The 25,324-nt window shown below is 53.8% G+C and overlaps 1 protein-coding gene across 2 annotated transcripts in view; it reads left to right on the forward strand.

Annotated features, from left to right (window-relative positions):
• The first annotated feature begins 479 nt into the window (after positions 1-479).
• PDE9A (phosphodiesterase 9A) overlaps positions 480-25,324 on the forward strand; it is a 115,758-nt gene continuing 90,913 nt past the window's right edge. Inside the window, exon 1 of one of the 2 annotated variants that reach the window (XM_030915449.1) lies at positions 480-767. In XM_030915449.1, coding sequence (XP_030771309.1) covers positions 699-767 — 69 coding nt within the window. In that variant the 5' untranslated portion in view covers positions 480-698. The remainder of the gene's footprint in view (positions 768-25,324) is intronic. The other variant, XM_030915450.1, reaches the window with a different exon arrangement.

Consider the following 25,324-nt stretch of genomic DNA (forward strand, 5'->3'; position numbering starts at 1 on the left):
TCAGCTCTGGGCGCAGCTGGAGGAGGCTTGGGAAAGCTGTGGGTGAACGAAAAGGAACTTTTCCCGTTTTCTATTCAAATGAAATGAGGGTGGCGGTCGCAGTACAGAGGAGCGAGGGGAGTTTTCCCCGCGGGGCTGCGGGGTCCACCGCGGCGCTGCCTCGCTCAGCCCAGCGCTGGCTCAGGAGTGACGGACCGCGTGGGGAGGCGACGGCTCCGGGCCGAAGGGGTCGCTCAGGGCTCTGCACAGCTATCCAGGGGGCATCGGGAGATAGGCGGCCGACCGGGGGCTGGAGTCAGGGGAAGAAGAAAGAGGGGGAAGGGAGGTGAAGGGAGTGAAGAGGAGGGGAGAGAGGAGAGACGGGGGAGGGAGGGGGAGGGGGAGGGGGAGGGAGGGGGGAGGGGGAGGGGAGGGGCGGGCGGCCGGGAGGAGGAGCGCGCGAGCCGGAGCCGGAGCCCGAGCCCGAGCCCGAGCGCGAGCCGAGCGGAGGAGGAGACCCTGCGGCGCGCGGCGGCGGCTCCCGGGCGTCCCGGGCCCGGTGGCGGCGCGGCTCTGGTTGGCTGAGCGCCGCGGGCCGCCCCCCGCCCGCCCCCTCCCGCCCCCTCCCGCCCCCTCCCCTGCTCCCCTCCCCCGCCTCCCGCGGCCGCTGGCGTCGGGAAAGTACAGTAAAAAGTCCAAGTGCAGCCGCCGGGCGCAGGATGGGATCCGGCTCCTCCAGCTACCGGCCCAAGGCCATCTACCTGGACATCGATGGACGCATTCAGAAGGTAGCCCCCTCCCCCACCCAGACACCCCTCCTCCCCGCGGGTAACAGCGCCGGGGCCGGGCGCGGCGGGGCGGGACTGTCCGTGCGTCTGCGGGTTCTGGCTGCGGCCTCCGTGCGCTCCGCCAGCTCTGGTCGGGGGCGGGGGTCCCCACGCGCCGGCTCCCCGGGGAAAGGGGCGACTCGCCTCGGGGGGTGGGGGGTGGGGGAGGCGGGCTAGTGTTTCCATTTCATAGGCAGAGCTTTTCTTTTTAAAGATCTGATTAGGCTGAGTTTTTACATTCAAGGGCTGGCACAGGAAGCCTTTAATTTCCGGTGGATCGGCCCGCCGGGCAGCCCTTGGGTCGTGGTCCGCGGAGGGGGCGAGCAGCAGCCGCTTCCTGTCGCGTGGGGGCAGGTGCGGGGGGCGCCGGCAGCGGGGAGCTGCTCCCTCGCAGGTGGGTAGCTCCGACTACAGAGGGGACTCCCGGCCGCTGCACCTCCGGGTCCCCGCGGAGAGCCTGGGGGGCAGCGGGTCCGGCTTTCCCCTCCTGTGCGGAGATAGGAAGTCCCTCGAATGTCCAGGGTTCCTAGCGGACTTGAGTTACACGGGAGAGGGGTTCAGAATAGACCCCTTTTGTTCGTGGCCCCCCCTGACGGGCGGAGAGGGACAATGAGCGCGCCGGCTTGGAAGGGGCTCTCATGAGCTCCCCCTAAAGTCCCCAGGGAAAAGCCATTGTGAGGAAATCCCTCAAACCTCAGCTGGACGTTTCAGGAAGCCCGTGCAGCTGCTTCTCACCTTTCTGCCCACGGAGTACCCCACTGAAGGAGGCCAGGGAGAGATACCCCGGCACAGAGCAGGTGCCGGCCAGGCTTGAGTCTCTCCTGTTCCCAGATGTGCACTTAGCCAGCTTCATCAGTAGATTTAAGTCAACAAGCCGCCCTCACCCTGTGCCCAGCTTGATCCCCGTGAAATGGAAAGTACAGCCCTCCTCCACTGTAGCCCGCTTTGAGAGACTCAGATAACCAGGAGGAGGAAGCATCCTCAAGGACAGGTGGTCACCCCCGTATTTCATCAGTGCCGGGCAGCTGGGCAGGGGCAGACGCACAACTAGACCCAGGTCTCTGACTCCAGGACCAGGAGTCTGCAATTGCATGGGACTGTAACAGCCTCCTTTCTCCCCAAAGGAAGGAGTGGCCCTCCCTTGAATATGTCACTGCTCCAGCATGCACACTCACACACATCCACACACATGCTCCAGCATGCACACTCACACACATCCACACACATGCTCCAGCATGCACACTCACACACATCCACACACATGCTCCAGTGCTCACACATCCACTCACACACGCACACAAATGCATACGCACACGTGCACATGAGCACACAGACATGCACACCACATAGGCACGTGCACACACACTTTTTCTGCCCAATAGATGAGAATGTATCAAAGACCTGCCTTTAAAAAAGGAAATCTTTGCCGGGCGCAGTGGCTCACGCCTGTAATCCCAGCACTTTGGGAGGCTGAGACGGGGGGATCACTAGGTCAGGAGATCAAGACCATCCTGGCTAACATGGTGAAACCCCGTCTCTGCTAAAAAAAATACAAAAAACTAGCCGGGCGTGGTGTTGGGCGCCTGTAGTCCCAGCTACTCAGGAGGCTGAGGCAGGAGAATGGCGTAAACCCGGGAGGCGGAGCTTGCAGTGAGCTGAGATCCGGCCACTGCACTGCACTCCAGCCTGGGCGACAGAGCCAGACTCCGTCTCAAAAAAAAAAAAAAAAAGAAAGAAATCTTTTTAAAGTGAGTAGTCACCAGATCTACAGTAAGCAGGTCCATCCTAAGAACTTCCCAAAGGTGTCCCGGGAGCAGCTCTCTTGGAAGCAGGTGAAAAGTGGAGGATAGCTTCAGGAGGGGTGGGAGGAGGACGTTGGGCGTGGCAGGCCAGGCTGTTATTGTGGGCAGGATAGCTTTTCACAGTGAACATGCTGAGGTTGGGGTGATCTCCAGGAAAGCAGCCTGCAGGTGGGCCCTGGGGAAGACATGGCATGCGGCACCTGTGACTGGGAGAGGCAGATTGACCACCAGCTCCACCACTTCCTGTAACCACGAGCAAGCGCCTTGGCTCTCCCAGCTGGCATCCTCGTCTCTAAAGAAGGCATCATAAAATCTACTTTATAGACTGGAATGAGAAGGGAACGAATGAATGTAAACACTGCCTGGAACACTGCAGAACACGATGAGCATTATTCTCCCCTCAGTTCCTTCCATAAACGTCCTTTCCCGGGCAAACAGGGAGGCGCCAGACTGGTCTCCAACTCCCCCCCGCCCGCCGGTCCCCCATCTCCAGGAGGTCTGTTGCTTGCTCCTGAGTTGCCCCCGCCCTCTGCCCTTTGCTGTGTACCCCGCTGGCAGCTCCTAGCTGGACTGTGAGCCCTGGTTGAAGCTGAATCATTTGCCCAAGCATGTGCCAGGCAAAGCATGATAACTTCTCGCTCACCTCCCAGGCTGCACACCCAGCAGTGCTGTCACGGGTGGGTTGCACCAGGCTCAGCTGAGAGCACTTTCAGCGCCGCTGCCATCAGCCGCCATTCCTTCTCTTAAAGTACCAGGCACTGGGTAAATCCTGGAATTTCCAGCGTGAATCTGTCTCCCTGCGATCCGTGCCATCTCCTCTCCATCAAAGGTGGTGGAAACAAACCCGTATTGCTTCCTAGGAGGGGGCCCTGGGGGCCAGAGATGAGGCATGTATTGCTTCTGTCACCGTGTTCTTCCACACCACCTGGCCATGAGTCCTGGTGACAGGCACGCCGGCTCCTTCATTATCTCTGCTCTTTGTCCCTCTGGTTACCTGACCCCCTGGCCATCTCAGTTTCCCCCTGAGACTGCAGAGATGGGGAGAAAGGAGGGAACGTTCGAAACTGGGGGTTCTGCTGAGTTATCTGCTCCGGCAAAGCTCCACGTTGACAATCTGAAGTTGTCTGAGGCGGGCGCCGGGTGACAAATGCCAGTGTCTCCTGGCTCGGCCTTACCTGTGCAGGTAACCCTGCAGACATTCCTGACGATTCGGAGGAGCCGCTGCCGGCACTTGGCAGCCAGGTCGATGCTTTATTTATATGAAGAAAACTCCAGACACACACAGGTGTCACATCACCAGAGTGACGCAGTGAGAGACAGCAGCAGGAATTTGGGGGATTCGTCTTCCCTCCTCGGGGGCTTTTCCTTCAGAGGTCGTGTAGAGAAAGCTGGCGGTGTGAAGTGAGTCAGAGGGTGCCTCCTGAACCCTACAGGAAGGCAGGACTCCATGCCCTGGAGTCCAACTGAGGCTCCATTTTCAGTGCTCCCTTCCCATCTCAAGAACCTTGGCTCAGCTACTTCACTCTGTGCCCCTGTGTTGCTGTGCTAAGAATTGAATGGGATAAGGCAGATTGCCTGGTCAATGAACCACCTGTGTTTATTGAGCGTCTACTATGTGCTGAGTGCTGGGGTCCAGAGTGAATGGGAATGGGAAGGAAACTACAAATGATAAACAGCAGCAGATGTTGCAGGCTGGGTGGGCCAACCCCGTATGGGGCCTGATGAACAGGTTTTTTTTTTTTTTCCTGATGATCGGCTTTGTGGGCTTTGTGGGGAAGGAGCCCTTTGTGCAGAACTGGTGGCCGTGAGGATGGCCTGGTGAGAAGCTGCTGAGGGGCCTGGGGCCAGCGTCCACCCAGCCAGCAGCATCTGCACAGGCCTGTGCCTGTCTGTTCCTTGGCTTGCCGGGTGCACAGATCAGGACTTGGCACGTCCCCAGCACCAGGTGAAGCCCTCCTCTCGCCCCCCACCCCGCGTCCAGACCCTCAGGTGGGCTGTTGAAGAAGGGGAGAGGTGGGAGCCCAGGTCCCCAAACCCAGAGTGCTGAGGTCCTTGCTTCGGAGAGACTGTGTCCTCCAGGAGCTGAAACTTCGTCTTTCGGCAGAGGGTTTGTCTTTTCCTTTCCTCAGCTTCCCCTACCCTGGGGGCCCCCGGCTGCCGCACCTGCACCTTTCTCTTGCCTATGGAGAAAGGGTTTGCTCAGCTGAGTTGCCCATGGGTCGACAGGGGCAACGCACTCAGCACTGGGGAGCTGGTGGGGGTCCCACCTGGTGGCACATCCAGGCTTGGGTTTGCCAATCTTCTGAGTAGGGGAAGAGAGAGGCCTTTGGGACCCCTGGGCCTGGCTGTGGGTTCGGGTGTAGCGAGGAGCCACATCTGGGCGAGACTGAATGCTCCGGAGCCTCTGTGGATGCCACTGCCCTGACCCGGTGACCCCCTTGGGACACTCGCACTCTGCGCGGCCTCCCTGGCACCTCTGGGCTGTGGTGTTCTGGTCCTGGCCTTGCTCTGCAGCTGGAACCCAGGTCTGAATGCATCGGCAGCTGCTTGAGTTTGCGGGGCTGTTTCTACTCTAAACCAGGGCAGCGAATGTGCACAGCCCAAAGGGAGGAGCAGCGCTAGAAAGTGTTCAAGCATCCGCAGAAGTTGGCTCCCAGTTCTTAATAGTTTGCCACCCACTGTGGCTACACCACACCTACGCCTGCCTCCGCCCCATCTATGCCTGCCCCCTTCACCTGCGGGAGCCCAGAGCTCCATGCTCTGGGCAGCTGGTGGGGCCTGCCCAGGCCTTCTCATGATGCTTCCGCCAGCCTGGTCCTGGGACCCAAGGCCAGCCTCTATGGGCCCCAGAGCTGTCCCTTTTTCGCTCAGTTCCTCCCCGCTGCACTTGGAGTCCAGGTCTCTGCACCCTGCTGGGGTGCTCTCTGGTCCTGGCCCAGGGGAATGTCACTCCCTGCTGCCTGTTTCTACTGACCGGTCCTGTTCAGGCCCCTCTGCCTTCATTTCTTGCTTTGGTACGAGCATGAGCTGGTGTTTCCTGGCTCCTCGGGGGAGAGGAGAGTGCACTGCCCCAACCTTGTCTGGTGTGGTCAGCACGGTGGGGCCTTAAGCCCCACGCAGCTCCTGTGTGCCTTTCCCCTCTCCTGCCCCCGACATGGTCAAATGCAAACCTCCTTTCATTTTAGAAGGCATGGCCTGCTCAGCCCACACACGCAGCGCTCTCTCCTGTGGCTGCAGGCATCTCTGCTCACTCGTGCAGGGCTGCGTCCCCCAGCCGCACTGACCCCTCTCCAGGTTTCTCTACTCCAGCATCACTGTCTACACCCTTCTTCCCAGTGGACAGCGGCTCTCCTCGCCATCCTCTCCACTTCCAGCCTATCATCTGTCTGCCTGTTACATATTTATAACTTTTGATCTTTAAATTGGTATAAAAATGGTACTGTAAGTTCCTTGAACCAAGGAAAGCTGCTGAAGGAAGGGGGTCACTCACACCCTTTTGGGGTTTCCAGTGTATGCATGGAGGGGGTGGCGGTGGTGGGGGACAGGGAGCAATGGAAGTTGCCGGCCTTATTGCTGTCCTGAGCCCTGGCTAGGGATGACTCCCCTGTCTCTGCCTGAATTGAAGCCAGGCTGTGAAAAGTAATAAGAGCCCTCAGTTTTCAGTTCCTTTGTCAACCAGCAATCAGCCATGAAGTGCCTGACCACCTGAGAGCTCCGGCGGGTGCTGTCTCGGAGAGGGCCCTGGAAACTGGGCCTTTCCCAGTTTTAACCCAAGGGCACCGAGAAGTTAGGGAGCTGCTGGCCTCCCCACCCCTTCCCATTGGAGTGGTCTGAACTCCCCTTGAGCCAGACATTTCCAACGTCCAGAGGCCCAGGAGGGGACAGCTGGAAGCCGGAAGCCCACCTGACACCATCAGGAATTTCTGTGAGTGACCTGGAAACCTCTCAGACTAAATCGATGCCGCCCAATCCGGGAATCCAGGGGGGCTGGTCCCATGGAGTAGTGGGGACATGGTGCTGAGACGGACAGCTTCGCCTCATCCGCCTTTGCCACTTGCCAGCCGGGAGGCCTGGGCAAAGTCACTTTCTCCCCAGGGAAGTGGAGGCTCACTGTGCAGGCCACGCTGAGGAATGGGGTGAAGTTTCCAGGGCAGCCCAGGGCACGTGGGGAGGCTCAGGAATGCCACCCTGGCCCTCAGGCCTGGGCACAGCACAGCCCCCATGACACTTCTCTCACCCTGGACCCATCAGCCCGGAAGACTCTGGAAGCAGCAGTGGCAGCACCTTCCTGTCACTTGTCTTGTCACTCCCTGAGTCCACTGTGAGCTGGAACCATAGGCAACCATGAAGAGGGAGCCAGAGCCACAGGCCCCAGGAGCCTGAGTCCCACAGCCCGCACCTTCATCTTCAAGCCAGCCGCTCCGAGCTCAGTGTGGGTGGAGGGGCTGTCTAGCCTCAGAAATGGGCAAAAGACAGCTCTCGTTGTCAGGGAGGTAAATCTAGCGCAGAGGAAGGGCACGCTGTCCTCGTCAGATGCCTCAGATGAACTGACATGCAAATGAGAGATGAAACGGGGACGCGCCGGGCAGCTGATCTCAGTGCAGCAACCGGGACACCTTGGGGCCCAAGCCGGGCAGGGAGGAGGCAGGGACTGGGCCCCAGAGGGCCAGGATTTCCTGAGAGGCTGGACCCAGCAGCCCAGTCCTGGGCTTGCTTCCCAGGGGGTGGTGGGCAACCCTGAACCCTCTCCCACCCAATCACCTGCTTCCCTGGGCACAGGTGACCCAGCAAGCCACACTCCTGGGAAGTTTCAAAAGGTCTTAGGCAAGAAGGGCCCAGAGAGCCCCCAGAGACCAGACGGCACAGCCCGCCAGCTGGGCCTGTCCCAGACAAAGCATGTCTGCACTCCTTGGCTTTCTCCCCAGACAAACCCACCCTGAGCACAGGATCCCTCCAGCTCCCAGGAGCAGGTGCAGGGCCCGCAGGGACGGCTCGCAGAGAAGGCAGTTTGCGAGTCAGTGCCTGGCTTGTGGAGGTTGAGACCAAGGCCAGTTGGGTGCCTACATTTCCAGGGGTCCAAATCTTTTTGAGAAGAAAGTGTTCTAAGAAAGTGCACAGGGTGGGGGATGAAAGACCACGCTCTGGGTACAGTGTCCACTGCTCGGGTGACAGTGCACCAGAATCTCAGAAATCACCACTAAAGAGCTTACCCATGTAACCAGACACCACCCGTTCCCCAAACACGATTGAATTTTTTTTTTTAAAAAAAAGATTAAAATGGAAAGAAAGAAGGAAGGAAGGAAGGAAGGAAGGAAGGAAGGGAGAGCACAAGCAAGGGTCCACCTGCAGGAGTTGGAGGAGCATGTGCCTGTATTCCTGGCACCATGGGCACATTCATGCTGTGGGCACCAGGGATGCCCAAAGCACTTAACTGCCCGGGGTGGCTGCCGACATTTTCAAACTCAAAAAGAAATATTTTCACCTGAGGGTGCAACTTATGTGTCTTGACCCCATCCCTGACCGCCTGTCTCCCCCTCACCCTGACCACATCTCCCTGAATCCAAAAGCTGGTCACGCAGTGGGAGCACTGGCCCAGTACCCCTGAAAACTCGGTCTAGAAACAACTAAAAGAAGAGCCACAACGTTTTATTCCTTTTGCTTTAGACCGTCTGCCTATTTTTTTTTAATTTTAAATTGTGGTAAAATATAGAAACAATAAACACTCCTTCCCATCCCCCTCCCCCAGCCCGACCCACACTGTTCATTCCGCTTTCTGTCTCCATGAACCTGACGAGTGCGGGGACCTCAGAGAAGTGGAGTCAGACAGGATCACCCTTCTGTGCCTGGCCTTGGTCACTCGGATCATGTCCTCAGATGCATCTGTGTTGTAGCACGTGTCCGAATTTCCTGCCTTTTGAAGGCTGAGCGAGATTCCATTGTGTGGAGGGGCCGCATTTTGTGTTTCCATTCAAAACAGACGAATCGATGAAACTGCCTGATATTTTTAAGCCTCAGTCATTTTCATTCTTAGTTCCTCAGTTTGCAAAGGGCTGGCCTGTTGCGATGGGTTTATTGTTGCGTCTTCTGAAAAACTGAGTTCCCGAAGCCCTCTCCACGTCTTGAGTCATGGCTGTGCTGCTCTGCAAAGCTGTGTGCATGTCTGGTGGTGTAGCCTGTGATGTGTCGAAGCGGAAGGGGAGGGGGCTGCTCAGGGAAGACAGATGCCCCAGGTTCTGCTCCACGGAGCTCAGCTACCAGCCCTGGTGGAGAGCGCAGACGGGGCTGATTTGTCATTTGTTTGCCCTTGAGCCCAGCAGCTGTGTGACCTCCCCGGGGCAAGTCACTCACCCTCTCTGTGCCTCAGTGTCTCTGTCTGTGAAGTGGGGGGAAGTTTTTGGAAGATCAAGTGGGCCAATACGTGTCAAATGCTAGAACACACTGGCACTTGGTAAATGCTGTAGAAATGTTATCATTTGTATTTGTTTATTATTTATTTATCCATGTCATGGATTTAAGGCAGTCTAACCTCAGTGCCTGGTGGAGACAGACCCGGGCCCCACACTCCCAGGTTGTCAAGTGGCCCCTGTGCCTCCCACCATCGATCCCAGCACGGGCTGTGTCTGGGCATGCATGAAGGGCCAGCTCACCGCGCAGCTCTGCTTCCCAGGTTAGCTCCCATCCACACCCCCCCCTACCTGTTTCCTCACCGAAGGAAGGGCAGATAGATGCCTTCCATGTCCCCTCCCACTGTCGCAGAGAGATGGAGCTCTATGGTACACACACACATATACGTGCACACACCCACCACACATACAATGCACACACATCACACGCATGCACACACCATGCACATCACACACCATGCACACACACACCACGCACATGCATACACCACGCACATCACACACAAGAACACACACCACACACCATGCACACACATCACACACATGCACACACCCACCATACACACCACACGTGCACACACACCACACACACATCACACACATGCACATACCACACACATCACACACAAGAATACACACTACAAACACGCACATCACATATATGCACACACCACGCACACACACATCACCCACATGCACACACCATGCACATCACACACAAGAACACACACCACACACATGCACACACACCACATGTGCACATCACACACATGCACGCACCCACCACACATGCACACACACCACACACACATCACAAACACCACACACGCACATCACAAGCACCACACATGCACACACACCACACACATCACAAACACCACACTCGCACGTCGCACACATGCACACACACCGCACACACGCACATCACAAACACCACACTCGCACATCACACACATGCACACACACCACACACACGCACATCACAAACACCACTCGCATGTCACACACATGCACACACGCCACTCACATGCACACACCACACATGCAATCACACAAATACACATATCACACAGATGCACATGCACCACACATGCATATCACACAAATACACACACCACACACATATCACACACATGCACACACACCACACACACACACAGTAGGAAGATGACAGAAGTCAGCAGAGCCTCGGGGGTTTCAGGTTGAGAGGGGACAAGGCAGGCAGCAACACAGCTCGGAGGGAGGGCAGAAGGCGCCTTCTTTGTGGACTCACAGTGGGGCTCGCCTCCTATGGGTGCCCAAAGAGTGAAGCCCCTGCCTGGTCTTATTGCCCGGTTTGATGAGGTTTGAAGTGGCTGAGCTTGGAGGGTATGGGCTGAGCCCACAGCAGACAGGCCTGGCAGTGCCCTCCATCTTCCCGCCCTCTCCTGTCACCCAGCCCAACTCTTGGGGGCGGGGTGCCACCGTGATGTGCCGTCACCTGCAGTAGCATGTCTTCATGCCAGGCTGAGACCAGCACCGTGTGACCAGCCTGCGCCATGTCCCTCAGCCGTGTGTTACACTGCACGCTGAGGCCCCACTGAAACGTGCCAGGCCCCATCCTATTTATTCCAGGTAGTCGTCTGCCCAGCACCACCCCTCCCAGGCCTTTCCCCAAAGCCCAGGCCTCTCAGCGTCCAGGACTCTGGAGTCTCCCAGGTGTTGATGGCCGAGGTCATCAGCTGGATGCCAGGCCACCCAGGATGCTCCAGGTCCTTGCTGGGGTCTGGAGTTTCTGATTCCGCCTCAGTCCCTGTGGTGAGTCCACTGTGTGTCCTCAGACGATGGATCAGGGAGCCCCCAGAGAATGGTCCAGGGCCGAGTCGGGTCCAGATGCCAAAGGGGCTTCTTGATGCATCTCCAGCTCCCACCTGCCCCTCGGAATGCCAGGCTTGGCTTCTGGAAGAGAAAGCTGGAGGTTTAGTGACTCCAGCCAACTGCTGTGAGCCCGAGGTATCAAACTAAAAATAGCGAGGCCAAGAGGGAGTCTTTGTGTTCGGCTCACTGGGCAATGGTGCCTCACCTCGCAGCACGACACAGGACTGATGGCACGGGGCACGCTGGTCACAAAGTGCCATTCTCAGCTTGGCACAGGGACATGCCACCTGCAGGTGATGACACATCCCAGTGTCACCCACCCCTGATGGTACCGCTGCATTGAGGAGGAGCCCAGATCCAGGGAGACACTTGCAGCAGATGAGGCAGGAGGCCAGCGAGGGGTTCTGCCTGCCTTCCGGGCTGGCCTCTGCATGGACACAAAGCAGGAAGGGCGTAAAGAGGACCCTGGCCACCAAAGCAGGCCTGGAGCCAACTGAACCAGTGCGAGGCCCCAGTGCCAGCATTCAGAGACATTTCTTTTCTGGCAGGAAAACCGTGCTTCATTTTCTAATGAAATTCCAAGGCAATCAAAAGGAAAGGAAAGAGGAGGGAAAGGAGGGAGGGAGGGGGTTCCATTCTCATCCGAATGGAAGCCCCCATCACCAACTCCACTCACCACCTCTTATCTGATGTCTCCTATTTGGGTACACACGGCCGGGTCGGCCTTGCGAGAGCCTCAGGTTCCTCTCGACTTCCGCCTGCCTGCACTGTCACCACGTCCTGCCACTGACCTCTGTTCGTCCCCTACTGGTCACTGCTGCGAGTCGAATTGTGTCTCCCAAAAAAATGGATTCCTGTCCTAACCTCTGGTACCTGGAACGTCCTGTTGGAAATAGGGTCTTTGCAGACATAGTCACATCAAGACAGGTCGAACTGCATTGGGGTGGGTCTCAAGCCCATATGCCTGCCATCCTTCTAAGGAGAGGGAAATGTGGACACTCATTTGTCCACAGAAATGAGAACGGAAGACGTAGAGACAGAATCAGGCCATGTAAAGACAGAGTCAGAGACCAAAGTGATGTGTGTACAAGCCAGGCACTGCGGGCAGCCCCTAGAAGCTGAGAGAAGCAAGGCTCCTCCCTGGAGTCCTGGGAAGGGGCCAGCCCCATCCACGCCTCGAGCTCAGGCTTCAGGCCTCCAGAACCATGAGAGATAAACCTCTGTGGTTTGATGTCACCTAGTTTGTGGTCTTTTGTCATAGCAGCCCCAGGACACTCAGGGAGTCACCAGACCTTCATTCTGGCCCTCTGAGGGACTGATTGGCTCTTAGAAGACCCTTCAACCTGCTCTCTGTTCCTCCTCCCCCACCCAGCGACCTCTGGCTACACCCTGCCCAAGGGAGCTCATCAACGCCCACAGGGACCCTGTGATCCTGTCACCTGGGCTCCCACAGGCCAGCAGTGTCGGGACCCGGACATGTGGCTCCAGCCTTGGTAGCCACCCCCGACCTTGCTCTGCTCCAACAGCTCCCGGCCTTCCCTGCCCCCGCCGGCCCTTGCTGAATGTCCCCTCTCCTAGGAAGCCGGATGTGTCGCGTGCAGGTGCCTCTCTGCACTGTAATAACTCCTCACCAGGCACCCCTGGAGCCCAGGATCAAGTCACTCACCTTCCAACTCTGCCCCTGCCCAGAGACTGACCCGAAGCGGGAACTGTAACAGTTGTTGAATAATGAACTGGATGCATGCAGCTCACCCATGGGAGGGCGTTGCTCGGCTGGGCCAGGGATGAAGCTTCTCCCGCGTGGCTCCGCAGTCTATGCCTCAAGCTCCTGATGCTGCCCTGGGCACCTCTGCTCAGTGAGGCCCTGTTGAAGTCAGTTGGGGAGGCGGTATGGAAGGTGAGAGGGGAGTCCCAGCACAGGAAACGCTGCCTCCCTGGGGCCGTGTAGAACAGGCTCACCTTCCCCAAGGGCCTTCTGGCCCTGACATCTAAAAAGATGTTTTTTATCAAAGGGGAAAAGCAGCCCTGAGGTGGGGGTGTGGCCATCAGGAAGCAGGCTGGCCATAGCTGAGAGGGCGTGGCCATCAAGAAAGGGCGTGGCTGCAGCAGGAAGGGCGTGGCCATCAGCTCCAGAAGGCCTTTCTTGCTGTCCTTGGACTTGTGTTCTCCTTGTCCAGGAGGATCTCAGCTAGAGCTGCCAGTGGCAGGGCTGGCACCAAAGCACTTCTGAAGTCTCCCCGCCTCCCAAGTGTGAGGCCGCCGCGAAGGAGGGAGGGCAGCTGGCTTGTTTCTGATGAGCCCATCTGACTCAGCAGCTGGGACCCAGCAGGAGTGCAGAGCAGGTCCTGAAGGTGCCGAGGCCCCACCCGCAGCTCCGTCTCTGCTTTGTGAGGGCTGCACTCCCCCGTGTACATCCGGCATCACAAAGGACCACAGGCCCAGCGGCCTCCACAGCAGACACCAAGGCCCTCGCGGTCTGAAGGCTGAGTTCCCAGGTCAGGCTGCAGCAGGGCTGGTTCCTGAGGCCTCTCCTGGGCTGGCGCCTCCTCCCCATGTCCATGCAGGGCCAAGCCTCTGCGTGTCTGTGTCCTTAGCTCCTCTTTTTACAAGGACATCTCGTTTTAAAGGCCTGGTCTCCAAATAAGGTCATATTGTGAAGTGCTGGGGGTCAGGACTACAACATGAATTTTGAGGGGACACAGTTCAGTCCATAGCACCCCCTTTGGGAAGTGGGAATGTCCATCACCCTTCCCCATCTTCTGGCCTTTGGAACCCTAATGTGGGAAAGCAGGAGGGACCCAGAACGACATTGGGTCACCAAGGAGAGCATCGCAGCCCAAAAGGTTGAAAGGCGGCACCAAGGTCTTCCGCCTGGTGACGGCTGACTCACCCTCCCGGACTCCGGGCTGTCCCCACTCCCCCGCCACCCCCAGCATGTTGAGGCACCTGGTCCCATCTGCCCATTCACTCCCAGTACACAGACTTTGCTTCTTTGTCCTCCAGCCAGGGGTGCAGGGCCTTGCTGGCGAAACAGCAAACAACCCCAACATGCTTTGCAGCCTGACCGACCACATGACCAGTTTGAGGTGGTTGGTTGGAGATCACAGTGAGGAAGTTGGATGACAGGCCCCTGAAACTTCTAGCAGCCCATAAGCCTATCCATTCAGACACCAAATCCACAGAAAACGGAGAGACAAGATACTGATTTTCAAAAGGGAGACATACCCCAGCACGTACAGACCAGGGAGGAGGTTGCTGACATGGCCACAGTTCTTAAACTACTTGACTTCATGGATGGGGCACAGTTTTTTTTAAAGGGGGATTTAGAATTCTACTTGGCAGGTGGCATGAAAAAGAGTTTTGAATAGAAACACGCCGCTCCCTCCCAGTTGCCTGCCCGCTATGTTTGTTTTGTTCTCTTGAAACAAAGGAAGAGAGTGGTGAGGACGGAGGGAAAATGAACCGGGAAGCGTGAACACACTTGGCCTGCTTCTCAGATGGTCTCAGACTGTCTCCGCTCACAGTAGTTGCAAGTTTTTGGGTTTTATGCAAGTTGGGGTCACAACAGGCATCTTGCAAGAACCAGGCATTACCTTTATTCTAAAAGCCTTGCTGGGCCTTCCTGAAAGAGCTGGCAGGCACCCCTTCCCTAGAACCCTGTGGCAAGTTCCCTCCTCCAGACCCCCTGCTGTTTGGTCCAGGACCCCTGCAGTCCTGACTGGGACTACCTTGCCCCTTCTCCAGGGAACCAGCACAGGACATGTGTTTCTGCACGATGAACCGCCCTTTCCCCACAGCAGTTCTAGTGGAATCTCCCCTCCCTTATCCCATTCCCACTTGGAAATGATGATGATGGAATGGACGATGCAGCTTACCAAGACATCCAAGCTCTCTGGGTCGAAGCTGGGGAGAGGGGTGCACAAAAAGGATTCCACTCTCGTCTGCCTTCCCCTGCTTCCCGGCTGGGCTCTCCCTTTCCCATGGTTTCCTCTAAATCTTTTCACCCATGCCCAGCCACACCATTCTCACATACTGCCTTGGAACTGGGCTCAAAGGGGCTGCATGCTGAGAGAAGGTCCTCTCCCCCAGTGATCCTCCAGAGGGGCTGCCGCCTGGGTCCCCCGAGCACCTCCTACCCCACCCTCCCCATTCCTGCCATGCCCAGGGTCCAGGGAGCCCGGATTCCAGGGAAGGGTCATGTTAACTCTCACTCGGAATCCTGATACGGTAGAGACAGACCCGAGGCCCTGGGAGAAGTGAGCATGAATTATTAAGACAAGGGTGAGGCCCCAGAGAGGGGGTGGCGGAAGGGTCATGTTCATGCCGCGAGAGCTGCCTCTTGCTTGAACCGGGTGTCCAGGAGTCAAGCAGATTGCGACCGGCGAGAGGCCTTCAGAAATGCCCCGTGAGAGTCCTGTGCCCTGAGCTCCATCTCAGCACACTTCTTGTTCTTTTGGTTTGTCGATTTTTGCATTTTCAGTCTCCTATGATCCATTATTTATAACAGTGGAGATTGGCCTCAGACACTAGCAGTGAGGAAAACAAAAGCGAAGCTACCCAGAAAACTGACAAGAGTGATGAATGAACAGAGCCGCCATGACAAATGGACTCTGCGTGGAGGCCCGGGATCCGCGCAGATGCCGGCGCAGGGGAAATGGGCCCTGAAATCCCACCGTGCGGCCAGGCAGCTCTGAGCGTGAACAGGAGGGCTGTTCAGACGGTCCGGATAGCCGTGTCTTGCGCACGAACATCCTCCGTAGGCAGAGGAATTCCCCATGGATTATCAGAGCCGCTCCCGCCACCCTCCCACCTCCCGCGCGGGTCACATCAACTCCCTCTGCAGCCTCTGGCCAGCTGCTGAGCCCTCACTGTCTCCCCTCGTTAATGTCTCCTTCACCATCCCCTCCTAAACTGTCCTCCCAATCGCATACACGCGCTGAGGCTCACCCGGCATCAAGGACTCCCACTGCCTGCGAAAAAGATGCCACCCCTCTGAGAACAGAGGCCAGGGCCACTGTAGCAAATGGCCGTAAATGCCACAGCTTAAAACAACAGAAAGGGATTAGCTCACAGTTCTGGAGGATAGAGTCCAAAATCTGAATCCCTGGGCTGCAATCCAGGTGTGGGCAGGGCCCCGCTCCCTCTAGAGGCTCCCGGGGAGATTCCCTGCCTTGCCTCCTCCAGTGCTGGTGGCTGCCCGCAGTTTGGGAATTGCAGCCGCATGGCACCACCTTCCTGTGTGTTGTGGACATCCCTGCCTCCCCTGCCTGCGGGGTCTTAGGTATCTCTCCACTTCCCACTGAGTTTCTCTCCACATTTGAATTGGATTAACTCATGCCATGTTAGACAAATGTGCCTCTCAAATCCTTCTACTTAACAGGCATTTGTTGAAAGTTCCTGTGTGCCGGGCCCCAGAGAAGGGACGTTAGTTAAGAGATGAATCTTGGGAGGCCATGGCATGCTTCAGAGACTTGGCGTCAAAATGATGACCCACACCCCACTTGGCGGCTCATCTGGGGCCCTGGAATCAGCAGACCGAGGTTGGAACCCAGCAATGGCACATGCTGGCTGTACGTTCTCGGGCCTCAGTTTCCACATGTGACATGGGGATAGGATCTGCCCAGCAGACATAAGTGCTCGCCACATCCCAGATAGCTGAGTGTCTCATAGAGGCTCCTGGTATCATCTCCCTGCTGCTGCTCGGCACGGAATGAAGAGGTTCAGGAACTTGCCCACAGTCAGGGATAACAAGGGACAGAGCTGGAACCGAGCCTGGGAGCCTGCACACACAGCCCAGTGTGACCGTGCCTTCCAGGGAGAGGCTGGCCCTGGCACCAGGTGGGCACGCCAGCATCACCTTGAAGATGTGCTTTAAGGATCCAAGATAATGTCGGTGCTTCAACAGATGCATGGTAATAAAAGGAAAGGACCATGTATCACATTCATGCACACACACACACAGACGTACTCACACACACATTCACACTCACACACATACACACTCACACATTCACACACACATTCACACAAGCACACACATACACTTAGACACACACATTCACACACACTTACATTCACACACACATTCACACCCCCACACACACGCGTACACATTCACACACATACACTTACATTCACACACATATACTTACATTCACACACATTCACGCATACGCACATTCACACATACACTTACATTCACACACATTCACACCCAAACATACACATACAATTACACATTCACACCCTCACATACACTTACACACACATTCACACCCACCCACACTCACACATTCACATTAACATACACACATTCACACATACACTTACATTCACACATACACTTATACATGTTCACACACATACATTCACACACATACACACATTCACACATGTACACACATTCACACCCACACGCACTCACACATACACATTCACACACATCCACACAGACACAATACACACGTACACTTACATTCACAAGTACACTTACACACACACACACTTACACACATTCACACACACACACTTACACACACTTACATTCACACACACATTCACACATACACACATTCACACACTCACACACATTCACAAACACAATCACACATACTTACATTCACACACATACACTTACATTCACACACATAGACTTACATTCACACACCTAGACTTACTTTTGCACACAAACATACATTCAACACACACACATTCACTCACACACATTCACACTCACACACATACACTTACATTCACATACGCTTACACACATTCACACACTCACACATTCACACAATTCACACACATACACACTTTTGTACACACATTCACATATATACACATATACACTTGCACACATACTCATACACATTCACACATACACAGGCACACGCTAACACATACACTCACACATACTCTCACACATTCACACCACGTACACATGCACTCACACATTCACACAATCACATTCACACACTCACACACACTATCACATTCACACCTTATACACTCATGCACATTCACAGACATGCTGTCACACACACACATTCACACGTACACACATTCACACACACATACACTCTGACACACACACATACACATGCACTCACACATACACTCACACACATTCACACACACACACACACACACAGATGCATTAGTTTTCAAGTCAAGATCCTAGCACAGCCCACACCCTGCATTTGCTTGGTGTCTCCTGAGGTCTTTTTCTAGTTATACTTCCCATCCCTTTTCTTGCCATGTATTCCTGAACACGTTATCTTTGATCGTTAAACCATGACTTAGAGATACAGATGTATGACAAGCTGAGAGATGATGTGAAACTGTTGTTAATTTTTTCTCCGTGTATTAGTTACATTGTGGTTCTCTTAACCACAAAGGAAGCGTTCTACTCCAGAGAACCGCGGGGAAACAGTGCGGACAGACTAGCATGACACCTGAGAGGAGCTTTAGGATAACTCCTGTGCTGGGGAGGTTGGGGTCCCGTTCAAGCGGGAGGGGAGGCGTGGGGACAGGTGTTAAAGTTGTGGGTGTGCTGCTGAGGCTTCATGACACTTTCCTCCTGTTCTTGTGTACGTCTGAGCATTTCCGTAACAGAGAGGCGGGGTTTTTGTTTTGTTTTGTTTTTTTGTTGTCTAAATAACGTCTTAAATACCTCTGGCACTTGGGAATCTATGGTAATTTCTGTTGTTGTATATTCTTTTTCAAATGCAATGACCTGAAAAATATCTCCTAAACTGGAAAAGGAAATAAGGCTGAATACAGATTTTATTTTAGCAAATAGAGAAGTAGATTGGCTGGCAGTTAACTGTAATCCATTCTGAGTGTGGCGTTATTAAGTATTCTAAAAACAAAAGACCAAACAAAATGAACAATATGTCCAAATGTATATATATAATTTGTAATTAGAGGTAAATTGCAGGTGAATTGCAGATATACACAGATAGATGGATGGATAGATGATTGATAGATTGATTGACAGATGATTTGTAGATAACTTGCAATGTTTCTTCAGTGAACGCATATTTAGAAAAACAATAGAATGTAGAATTTGGGGCTTGGCCTCTTTTAGCTGGTTTTTAAAATATTAAACACTCGTAATTATCAAGTGCTGAAAAAGGCAATAGAAAATTCACCTTTTAACTCCCTCAAAGATAGGAATTTGTGAATCTGCTAGGGGGTTGGGTTTGGCTGTTCCTGCGGGCCCGTTTGGTATGTTCCCTCCCCTAGAGAGATCTCCAAGCCCGGCTGAGATGTGCTTGTTTGTCTTGAGGGCAGACAAAGCCTAGCAAAATCTTACGGAAGCCGATATAAAAGCTTAATAGCTTATAAAAGCTCTAAAAATGATTCACAATCTAGGATAGAGAAAATAAAAGGAATTTGAATTGGTTTATTTTCCTTTGGGGGAGCCTAAATCAATATTTATTCTGGGTATGCACTCAGAAATATCAGTAATTTGAGAACAAGACAAACAGAAGCTGCACGTCCCGTTATGGCCATGAGCCCACCTTGCCTTCGTTCAGACCACGGCTGAAGGTCTGACTTAGGTGCATGCACCCCTGGAGCTGAGGGCCTGGAGCAGGGCCAGGCCGGGCTCTTCTCTCTCTTGTCTGTCCTCGTCTGTGGGAATGAAGATGACACAGCGCTCAGGAGGTCCTTTTGGGGACCCAGAGTCCCTGGACTTTTAGGGCGCTTGGCCATGGTTCCAGCCCGAGCGTGCTCTGTGCCCCTGTTGGTGGCTGTGGTTATGGCATGAGCATCATTAGTCACATAACATAAAACCATGGAACACAGAATTTTGCCCACCCTGGTGCACACAGGAGCAAGCTTGGGCACCAGCACCCCCTGAACGCATGCCACAGGGCAGGTCCAGCTCAGTGCTGGGGTGCGGAGGAATGCACCCGGGGCCTGCCTGCAAAGATGTCCCCTTCCCAAGATGCCCTGCTGTGTTTTGAAAAAGAGAAAACTGGCCTAAACCACAGTGAGGTCAAATGGATTGTTTAACCTGTCCAGTTTGGTTTTTTTGTTCATCCGACGTGGTTGATCTTATTAACATGTATGTATTTGTGTTGATGTGGCTTCCAGCTTCCATCGCACTATGGATACAGTTGGATGTGGCTGCTAATCAATGCAGGGCTCAGTAGGTCAGTGAGAGCAATCAGAGCCTGCTGTGTGGTGGCATCCCCGAGTTAAGACAGGCTTTTGTCCCGTACTCTGTTGAAACCGGAAATGCTGACATGTTGAAGTTAAGGCCACGTGCCTTGGTGCTACTTGCTTGCGAAGAGCCTTTGAAGGGAAAAGGAGGAGGAGGAGGGTCCATGAGTTTCAAGGGTCCCCTCCTGTAATCACGGCTGCCACTTAACTGAGTAAGTAATGTGTAGCAGACCCTCTATCTGCATGACGAATCCTCCTAACATCCCCGTGGGTGAAGTAGGATTTGTCTCGCTTTGCAGCCAAAGAATCAGAGCCTCAGAAAATTAAGAACTCTTCCCTGGGTCAAGCTGGTAGGAGGAGGGACTGGAGCTGAACTCACATCTCTACCTCCTCTCTTCCTACTCCTCTGCCTTTCTTGCACCTAGAGCAGTGTACAACATCAACAATTGACCAGGGCGATCCTGGAGATAAGAGACAGCTAAATGGCACTGGCCCAGCCAACCCCAGGCCTGCCCAGGTGCAACAGAGCCAGCTAGGAGCATTGGGTAGCAGAAGTCAGTCTGCTGCTTGACTGTTCTCACCTCCAGGCCCACAGCCTCCTCTACCCTGAGGGTCTATGAGTCTAGTGCAGCCCTTTGCACAATTTTAGCAACTGAACCCTTTTTCCTCACAAAATTGTAACACCATCCTAACATATGAAGCATATATAAACACTTGAGCGAACCATAGTACTTTCTGTTATTTCATAAATTTGCATTTGTGGCACCAAGAAGATAATTAATGGGAACCAAGAGGGTTCTTGTGTAAGTTCTGCCTTTGGATTTGGGGGTTCGAGGTGACAGCTATAGGCTCACATTAGTGTCTGCATCACTTTGCTTCAGTTTGTCATGGTGGCCCCCAAATCCAGAACCGCCCTCCTCGCTGTGTGAGGAGGGTCCTGCCTCCACCACTCTGCAGACGTGGGCCAGCCCGGATGGCTAGGCAACGCTACTCTGCGACTCGCCGGCCTGCAGGACATCTGCAAAGCACTCAGGTCTCATGACAGCGGTCATGAACGGCCTCACGGACACTGAGTGGACCTGACCCCAAAGAGTATGCGTCGTCCTGGAACGTGTTGATATTTAGGTTATTACACAATGTGTGTGTTACTTTGCAATTCGTGTCTAACAGAGTTAGAGCAGAGGTACTTATAGAAACGAAGAAATGAAATCTGAATCCATGCTGACAGATTCCCCCTCCCTAAACCTTGCTCAAGGCAACACAGGCGACCAGGAGCAAGTCCCAGCTGGCCTCCTGCTGGCGTGGTCTGAGTGGTCCAAGCAGAGCCCCTGCCCAGGCTCACTGGACTCTCCTGGAGCCCGCAGACACCACACCCTTCCTCATCACTGAAAACTCCACTTCCACAGTGTAGGAGATGCATGGACTGAGGGCCAGTAGGAAGTGCTGGATCTTTAGACTTTTTTTTTTTTGAGACAGGGTCTCCATCTGTGGTCCAGGCTGGGGTACTGTGGTGTGAGAAATTCTTTCACACTCCACCGAGTCCTGGCCCTTGGAGAGTGACGCCTGGCTATGAGGCTTCTTCTCAGGACTCCATGTGACTCTCAGGATGGAAGAACAGGGTGGGGGCTGCTCCTCTCCTCCCTCCCTCCAGCCCCTGGCCTTTGTAAAATGGCTCCGCCTACGCTCCTGTGGTCAGTGCAGAGCCATGGAGGCCTCTCCCCTTCCCTTCCCAGGAGGGGCCCCGCCTTGTCCCCCGCTCCGGATTCTGTTCGTCCTCCCCCAGGTCCTCTCTGCTGCCTCCCACTGCCCCATTTCCTCCAGGAGCCTCCCTCTCCTGCACCAGCCCCTCTCCTACCCCCCAGACACACACTCTTTACATTCCGATTTCTGTCCTCTGGTTAACTGGCGTTTAATTTTCTCAGCTGCTTGGCTTAATGCCAAAGAGTGTTCTTCCAAATAAAAATGGTAAAGACCTTTTTTCTCCCATGAGAATTTTATGTAAACGCCGTGTAGCATGCTCGTAGGCTGGTTCTGTTATCATTTTCTAAGCTCAGCTTCCAGAGCTAGATAACTTTTTTATTGGTTATAAAAACCCTACATAATCAGTGCAGAAATTTTGAAAAATGCAGAACAGTATCAGGGAGAAAATAGTTCATCCCCCACTACCCAGAGAAAACTGCTGTTAACCCCGAAGCACCACAGTTGCTGGTGTTCTCATGCAAGTGTGCATTTAGGAGTGTGTGTGTGAGTGTGTGTGTGGCTTTCTTTTACACGATTTCGCATTCTGATCATTTTCACTCAGCATTACATCAGCAGCAGTTTCCAACATAGCATTAAATTGTCTTCAAAAACATGATTCGAAAGCCTCTATGAAGTTCCATCATGGAGGCTCACTAAAATGTCATCACTTCATTGTTTATGAGATACTCAGCTTAATTCCATTTCTCCGCAGTGAATAAGCCAGAGCAACATGCTCAGTGTGCATCTTTGCCTGCAGCAGGGCAGTGCAGAGCACTGGTTTGGGTATAAATCCGGGGGTGCTATGGAGATGAGATGACATCGTTTGTGGAAAGCACCAGAATGGTGCCTGGCACTTAATAAATGCTCTTTATTTTTATGTTTATCTTCATTATGTCCCTAAGAGCCATTCCTGGAAATGAGACTCTGGGTCAAAGGGCACAAATAAACTGCCAACCTGCTTTCCAACAGCGCTGTGCCCAAACGGCGCCAGCCCGAACAGCGCCAGCCTCACCGCCTCTGGGTTCGCGCCGCTGCTTCATCTCAGATACTCTCTTGAGATAAGAGGAGAGTCCCGTGCAGCCGTAAGAAAGACAATGGGGAGATCTGTGTACCCTCCACCCAGTCTCCCCCACTGGGAATGTCATGCAAAATTATGGCCCAGTCTTACAACCTAGGTATTGACAGTGCACAAGCCCCCTTCTGATCCAGATCCCCCAGTTGTACTTGCTGATGTAGGTTAGATATTTGTCCCCGCCATATCTCATGTTGAATTGGTATCCTCAGTGTTGGAGTGGGGCCTGGTGGGAGGTGATTGGATCGTGGGGTAGGTTTCTCACAAATGGCTTAATGCCACCCCCTTGGTGCTATCCTTGATATAGTGAGTGAATTCTTGCAAGATCTGGTTGTTCATGTGAGAGGGTGGAAGGCATCTCCTCTCTCTCTCAACACACATGGGTGTGCACGCCTCCCTTCCTCACGTGATATGCCTGCTCCTGCTTCGCCTTCCACCCTGAGTGAAAGCTCCCTGAGGCCTCCCCAGAAGCCCAGTGATGTCAGTGCCATGCTTATACAGCCTGCAGAACTGTGAGCCAATTAGAAATTGACCTTATAAATGACCCAGTGTCAGATATTTCTTTATAGCAATGCAAGAACAGGCCAATGCACTTGTACTCACTTGAGCATGTATAGTTAGCTCTGCACAATGTTCTTGCCTGTGTAGACTCTTAAATCCACAACCACGGTCACAGACTAGAACATTCTATCACCTCAAGGCTCCCTCTTATAACCACATCCCCTACCTGCACCCATTTCCAACACCCCATCCCTAACTCGATTTCCAGCACCCTGTCCTGGTGAACATGAATCTGTTCTCTATCTCTTCAATTCTGTCATTTCAAGAATATTATATAAATGGGATTACACAGTATGTAACCTCTTAAGATTGGCTTTTTTCAACTGGCATCATTCCCTTGAGATCCACCCAAGTGGCTGTGTGCACCTTTTCCTGGCTGAGCCGCGTTCCATGTTGTAGGCGGACCCCAGTTTAGCACTGGCCCACTGGAGGGCATCCGGCTTGTCTTCAGTTTGGGGCAGTGCGACACCTTCTCATGGTTGTTAGTGTGATTGTCACTGGTATCTGCCTTCCATGTCTTGGAGGCCAAAGCGGCTGCTCTTAGAAGTCAGTACTCCTTATTTTGGTTCGGTAGGAGATTTCTGATGTCAGTTTGACATTTATAATTAATAAACATCATCGTGAAGTTACAAGAGTAAATAAAAATACAAGGCAGGGTGAAATGTAAGATGCTCGGGAAGCTGAGATCAGTAGCCGTGTGAATACAGCAGGGCGGGCACCAGCATCAAGCTCCACGCGGCCTGGCGTCCAGCCTCATTAACCAGCTGCCCTTGGGGAGGAGCAGACCCCTCTCTTCCCTCCTGGGGAAGGACAGTGTGATGGAAAGATGGGCTGCCTTTTCTCCTGCAGGGGCTCAGCGTCGTGCTGTGTACATGCCTGGGCTCTCATCTTCAGCCCTAGCCACTTAAAACCACTTGGGGGGAAAGACTGTAGAATAACTATAATGAGGACAATTTCGCTCCACATCCGTTATTCCAAGTTCGAAGAAGCTCTGTAAAAATTGTTGCTAAGGCAATTGAATAAAGAATTTCAGCCGATGTAAGTGGTAACAGCAAGACAATGAACATAATTGCACGTTTTACAACAACCAGTCTCAAAGTACGACTTCCCTGACATAGATATGTTTTTAATGATTTTGAAAGGTAACACAGACATGTTCAGGGATATGGAGAGGCAACTAATGCCCTTCTGGTTTACCAGTTTTGTAGGGTCGTCTCCCTGGTGAAAAAGACTACAACCAGCCTTGCAGACAGGGCGCTGTCTTAGGAAGGCACCTCCAGCTGTCCCCGTGACCCAGCCCCTAAGTGTTTCACACCAATACTGTTCCTTTTTGACGGTGCTGCTGCTTTTCTTTCCCCAGCCTATCATGCTCAACTCAAACCTCAGTTGCCATCCAGTTATCTTTTTTTTTTCTTTTCTTGAGATGGAGTCTTGCTCTGTTGTCCAGGCTGGAGTGTAGTGGCATGATCTTGGCTGACTGTAACCTCCATATCCCGGGTTCAAGTGATTCTCCTGCCTCAGCCTCCTGAGGAGCTGGGACTACAGGCGCATGCCACTGTGCCCGGCTAATTTTTGTATTTTTAGTAAAGATGGGATTTCGCCACGCTGGCCAGGCTGGTCTCGAACTCCTAACCTTGGGTGATCCACCCACCTCAGTCTCCCAAAGTGCTAGGATTACAGGCGTGAGCCATGGAGCCTGGCCTAGTTATCTTGTTTGTCCAGGAATTGGAGCATTTCTAGGTAGCACCACAAATGTCTGTGCAAAAAACCCACAATTTCCAGTGGTCATTGACTTTGTGCCAATCCAAACTAGAGTCTGACAAACCCAGCAAGAAATGTTCACGGCAGCTGCAAGGAAGCGCCTCAAACAGAAATAGAAAAATGAACCAGGGTCTGCTCTTCCCTTCCCGG

Source organism: Rhinopithecus roxellana, chromosome 13, assembly GCF_007565055.1.
Source record: "Rhinopithecus roxellana isolate Shanxi Qingling chromosome 13, ASM756505v1, whole genome shotgun sequence".
NCBI classification, from domain to species: Eukaryota; Metazoa; Chordata; class Mammalia; order Primates; family Cercopithecidae; genus Rhinopithecus; species Rhinopithecus roxellana.